The 6,618-nt window shown below is 36.7% G+C and overlaps 1 protein-coding gene across 1 annotated transcript in view; it reads left to right on the forward strand.

Annotated features, from left to right (window-relative positions):
- The window catches only part of LOC126354766 (uncharacterized), an 85,394-nt gene extending 79,122 nt beyond the window's left edge, over window positions 1-6,272 (forward strand). Inside the window, exon 6 of the mRNA XM_050004659.1 lies at window positions 5,919-6,272. Coding sequence (XP_049860616.1) covers window positions 5,919-6,050 — 132 coding nt within the window. The 3' untranslated portion in view covers window positions 6,051-6,272. The remainder of the gene's footprint in view (window positions 1-5,918) is intronic.
- Window positions 6,273-6,618: the final 346 nt, after the last annotated feature.

The raw sequence follows: 6,618 nt of genomic DNA on the forward strand, positions 1-6,618 counted from the left end.
TGGAGGAAAATGCATTGTTCACCTCTATCATCCTTCTACCACATCCTTTGCCTTATACCACTTGCAAATATTACACAAGAAAAACTGATGTCTTACCAGCCCTCTGCATGACATTTAATTTCTCTAGTTCAACTATTAGAGAAATTCAAACCTACTAATTATAATCATCGATTAATTATGAGTATGAGTAACAACTACATGGAGTGTTACAGGCCACTTTGTGTTTTTGTGTTGCAATAAAACATTGAAATGTATGTATGTATCTTACATTGATGTTGTTAGTGCTGTTGACCACTCTTACATAACAAGAATGGGGAGGCATCATCAGACGTTAAGGTGTCATCTGCAGTTCCTCTAGGTGGTATGGTAGAGCCGCTGCTGTTCATGATATACTGGGTGCTCAATAGGTGTGAACCACCCTTCTAAAACTATAAAAAGGTGGATCAACAGAAATTTATAGTCAAATGGTACGAGATGTGAGAGAGAGTGGCAGATGTGTGAAATTATGTTACCAACATGATGATCATTAGAGAATTATAGGATATAGGTTTTGCCTTTTCTTGTTACCCAAACATGTTTGGCTTCTTTGTGCCTGTGGTAGTGGGTTTTGTTTACTGAAAACTATAAAAATTAAACATATTTTAGGATGTAACTGATCTAACAAAGTGAGGCCTAAAGTAGGTTTTCGTTTGTTTTTGTTCTTCCTGTGATTTTACATTATATGTTTTTAAAAGAAGACTATCTGTAAGGTGTCCTGCACTGATAGCTTGTAATCTGCAAACAAACAATGTAAATACAAATTTCATCAGCAAGTTAACACATCCCTTGGTTTTTGTTAACTCACTGGTGAAATTCACATTTACGTAATTTGGTTTGCAGATGACAAGCTGTCATTGTAGGACACCATACAGATGGTCCTGCAAAACCATATAATGTAAAATATTGGTAAGAACAAAGATGAATGAAAACTTTCTTTTGGTCTCACTTTGTTCGATCAGTTACACCCTAAAATGTATTCACTTTTTTAGTTTTCAACAAACAAAATTGATGATGACACAGATCAGCAAAAAACAAGAAAAAAAATGTTTTGCATAAAAGGCAAAACCCACATTCAATAATAACTACAAACATGGAAAGAAAGAAAAGAGCAGCAGATCCAAAAGATGAATCATAATTTTCAGTTGGAATGGCGATCATGTGATGTACCAGACACACAAAGAACTACACAAAAAAACAATGATGTCTTACAGGTGATCATAGTCTTATTTATTCTTGCTATATCTTGTACAGAACTAGGGTTGTGATCACATCCACATTGCAGTTGGATGTCATCTGCCTTCTCCATCTGAACCACTGGGTTGTTTCTCGTACAAAATTGCTGGGCTGCCACCACATGTTATGGCCGTGTATTAACAATGAGATGACACGTGTTGTGTCACCCATCAAGCAGCAAGATAGGCCTCTCTTTCCCTGTGGTCTGCCCCCCTCTAGTATCTCAATTTTCCAGGCCCATCCTGAACTCCTTTTAACTTGTGGTAGTTGAAGCTTTCCCAAAATTCCCTTATATTGTTTGTTGCTCGTCCACATCCATAGAGTCTGTGGTCACAGCCCTGTCAAAGATTTTTTGCTAAGAAAGATTGCCATGTACATCATGGTGGATGATGGCCCACATTTTATGACTCAAGATTTTGAAGATTTTTGTACAAAAGAGTAGCATCTGGCATGTTATGGCTCCTCACTTTATCCTCAGCCAAGCGGTGCATCTGGTCCATATGTTCAAAACCCACATGAAAAAATAAATCTGTCTTCTCTGAGGAAGCTCTTGATAGGTTCTTGCATTGCTACTGATTGACTTCAGTTGGCAGTCAAAGCCCAACAGAGCTGCTTCGTGGCTGGCAGCCCAGTACAGCGCTCCATCTGCTCCGGCCAACTTCCAACCACCCGTCTCACGATTCCTTCCAGGCTCCACTGCCTGGGCCTAAGGGTTTGGGCGCTGTCCTAAGTGGATACCAGGGGTCACCCATCACTGCTGAGGCTGCTGCTTCTGCATCATGTGCATTTTTGATGGCTCTATGTCATGACACGACAACCAACTCTGCTTACAAGTGACCGACCATGGGCCAGAGAGCCCTACTCTCGCATGACTGCCTCCATCATCAGCACCGGTCCTCATAACGCAGCCCATGCCCCATACAGCTCCTGCATCATCTTTGCTCTGTATGCTGCTGCAACCAGGCAGAGTAGCCAGTGCCAGGCCACCATCCTCATAGCCCCTGTTGCTACTGCCTCCACTGTCTTCTCTGGCGCCTCCATTGCCAAGTGCCTGCCCAGTTGTTGACACAGTTCCAGTCCCTCCGTGACCATTTCTCCCTTATGGTCTCTCTTGGGGGAGTGAGCACTGTACATCTTCACATGTACGTCATTTCACACAATATTCTCCTGTGATGACATGACATCTGCTCTAGCTGTTGTCCCTATCTGATGAGGGCTCATATATCTCCACAGTGGACACTTTTCCCCAAGGGGGACAGGAGTGAGTGTGTGTAATCAATCTGTGCATGCCTCCACATCCGGCCTGAAGAGGCCACCTTGCATTGAGAGAGGCAGCACAGCAAGTGCTGTGGCACATGCAAAACAGCTTTGTATAAGCTGGCGTGCCAGGCCTTTGGCCAGACAAATGTTTGTGTTATTGTATGCTCAACTGTTAGATGTTTTCTGTGGTTAAGTGCAATCTTACTGATTCCTACTTCATTCATTCTCTTGGTGTATCCCTTCTTGGAGAAGCGGAATAAAAGCTGGTTGGTGGAAATTCTGATATTGTGATTGTACAGTACAATACTTGTGCTCTAGCTATAAGACTGCTCCAGTCAACATGATAGATGCTAGACTCAACTTCTCTCTAAACGTAATCCAAAGAACTCCAAAGAAACATGTAGCTTGGTATAATAACCTTACAACTGGCAGGTTGTAGGAATCAAGAATGGATCAGAGCAGTAGCTGCAACCTACATAGCCCCAAAGTAAGTAGTAATTTAAGTAATGATTGAAATAGTCCTAACTAAAATAACTATTGAAATCTTTATTACTGCTAGAGCTCTAAGAAAAACACATGTTAATCAATACTCCATACTCTTTTGGCATGGAAAAAGAGAGAAATAATTTAAACTTGAAGAAAGTATTAGGGCCTTAAAAATATTCCTATTCAATAAATTTTGTGTCTTCATATACTTTCGTAGTGTTCTATCATAATTTTGAATGTGAATAATGGAAGGAGTAAAAGTAACAATTCACCGAATGGTTGAACTTTTAAGTCTATGATAAGCACAGATATGATAAGAATATGAATATTGTTAACTTTAAGCAGGATTATTCTTCAAGGGTGTTCAGTACAGTATCTTACAGATTTTTAAAAAAGTTCCAATAAAGGATTTGGAGAATGTTATATCATAATTAAAAATTAAAAACTCTGCTGGGTGGGATGGGATACCCACTAAAGTGATTGAAGCAGTGTGTGGCAAAATAGCACCTCCCCTAACTAAAACATTCAACCATTCTTTTGAACAGGGATGCTTTCCCACTGTTTTGAAATATGTTGAAGCCAGACCTCTGTTCAAAAAAGGGGCGAGGGAAGACATGGGAAACTATCAGCCTATTTCTATTCTTCCAACACTGTCAAAAGTGTTAGAGAAAGTCGCTGCAAACCAGATCAAAAACATTATTGTAAAAAATGATATTATTATAAGTAACTAATTTGCATTTCAGCCAAGTAAAACACTTTGTATGTAGTGGACAACTTTGTTGAAAAGATAGGCAAATCATTGGATCAGAGCAGTAAAGTTGCAGTCATCTTCTGTTATCTCACAAAAAGCATTTGACTACGTGAATCATGACTTGCTTACCTACAAATTAGGGATTGAGGACAATGCCCTAAATTGGCTAACATCATACTTACACAACAGAAAACGAAGGGTAACTATCACCTCAGATGCAGTAAACTATTATTCTAAATGGAATACAGTATCACAAGATGTGCCTCAAGGCTCCATTTTGAGGCCAATCCTGTTCCTATTCTATGTAAATGACTTGCCCAAAAATATAAATTCCCCATCTGTTCTGTTTGCAGACAATACTCCTGTTTTAACTGAAGATGATGATGCAGGAAAAATTCTGAGCTCCATTGTAAGCACACGGAATACCTTAGAAAACTGGCTCCAGTTAAATGAACATTGCAAAAATCCATGTGGTATATTTCAAAACCAAACTTTCGAAATGTGTGGAACTTAAATTAGAACATAACAATCAACCTATGAAAGAAGTTGACACATCAAATTCCTGGGACTAAATGTGGACAGGAACTTAAGCTGGAATACACATTTTGACTTCCTATCAAATAAACTAAGCAGTTTCGCATTTGAAATACGAATACTAGCAAACTCCACTGACTTGGGTGCACGGAAAATTGCTTATCATAGCTATTTTGAATCTGTCATTAGACATTGGAGAATTTTCTGAGGAAGTCAAAGAAGTGTATCTCGAATACTGAAACTGAAAAAAAAAATTGTCCGATATGTGTACTGGACAGCTAACAGAGTCTTATCATCCATTATTTCAGAAACTGCAAATCCTAACTGTTCCCTCCATATACATTTCTGAAATTATAATCTTCCTACATAGCAGATTACTCTTTTTTTTTTTTTTTTTTTTTTTTTTTTTTTTTTTTTTTTTTTTTTTTTTTTTTTTTTTTTGAGGAGAATCATTTTAGCCATACATATAACACAAGAAATAAAAATAATTTTATGTTACCCATACACCAGATGAAATTATATGCATGGACCCCACATTATATGGGGATGACAATATACAAGACGTTAATGAGCAAAAATATATTTAATATGAAGCCAGAAATGTTAAAAATGAGGCTACAGCAGATTTTGTGGGAGAAATGGTACTATTCAATAAAATAATTCATAGAGGATGAAATGATCATTTGAGCAAGGTGTAATTAAATGTTAGATTTTATTGTATGTATGTATAGCAAAATTGTATATTATTATTATTATTATTATTATTATTATTATTATTATTATGCTGTCTGTTAAAATCAGCTGCTCTTTGTTTATGGTGAAATTTTACCACAATTTGGCGTGTCTCCTGTAACCGCATCAAGTGACTTAGATTATGTACATTATGAGACAAATAAACACAAATTACTTACATACACATGCCTCCATGGCTACATTATCCTGACTATTTACATTCTTAATCTTGTTTTCAAGTGTCTCAATTATTTGGTAAGTTATTATATTTACTCTGTCCATTATTCATATTGCACTGAGGACATCTTGTGACAGTCCTTTATCAAAGAAAATGTTGATTACTGATATATATTGTTTCACACATTATTTTATCTGCCAGTTTGTGTCATTCAACGAGAAGTATAAGGATTTCAGTCATGTGCAAGTAATTCACAAGATATGACATGCTGAGGCAACTTTATGATGATAGTGTGACACTAGGAAGTTGGATCCCTTTAGATACATTGTTGTTTGTGTCCTGTACAGAGTTGCAGTTTATGGCTACTTTCTTACACTGTTGGAATTAATTTATGATCATTTGGGAAATTCACGCATCTGTATTTGGTATATGCCCCTGCTTATGTTACCTATAGTACATCAAACACATCTGCCTTCCCTAGAATGGCTACAGAATTAAACAGTATTTGTACCTTCTGATAGTATTATTTCCATTGTAAAAATGATGGAACTACCATTATGTATTCAGTGGTTAATGTTGCTTACAAATAAAAACAGTAGAGAATAGAGTCTCAACTGTTTCATAACAGTTCTCTCAATTATAAACTGGTTTCATCAGTATTTTACAAGAACTTAGACATACTCATATTTTATATTATTTTTGTAGGCTGACCAGCGAGAGAAAAGAGGAATAAGCAACAAATGCTCTCTTAATGTCCGCCAGAAACCTGAAGATGGCCGTATTGATGTGCTCATGGTGATGGATCCACCAAATACTGAACCTTCTGCATGTAATTAGTGGTACTTTCATAGCAAGGATTGTATACATTGAGAGGCAGTGTAGATAACTGTTAACATCTTATTACACTACTGTTTATTTGTATTAGTTTCTCTTGATCTGACTACATGTAAAATTTTTTTCAAAAATTAAGGTAATATTGCAGGCCAGAATAGAAGCTTATATTGTTGTGTAATAAATATGTTTGATTTTTCTGTAAATAAAGTCCATGTGAGAACTTCATGTTTTCTATTCATAATAACATTTCAGTTGCATCGGAAGTATCATAAAACAAAAAATAATTTCATCCTGGATCATTCTCCCTGATTTAAAGTGCAGTTTGATTCATTTATCATCATTATCATCATCTGCATCAATTACTACAACAATTTCAATACACATTAAAATAAAAAAATTACACGTTTGAATTAGAAACAGTTTTGGTTATAAGTGCAGTTGCTGTACCAGACAGCTTAATGGAGTGGAAGATATTTTACAAAGTAGACATGTGCAATTATTTACACTGTATAAACATTGAACTGTACGGACTACACACAAATGTCAGAAGACTCAATCCAGCAGAGTACCC

This window comes from Schistocerca gregaria, chromosome 3 (genome assembly GCF_023897955.1).
Source record: "Schistocerca gregaria isolate iqSchGreg1 chromosome 3, iqSchGreg1.2, whole genome shotgun sequence".
NCBI classification, from domain to species: Eukaryota; Metazoa; Arthropoda; class Insecta; order Orthoptera; family Acrididae; genus Schistocerca; species Schistocerca gregaria.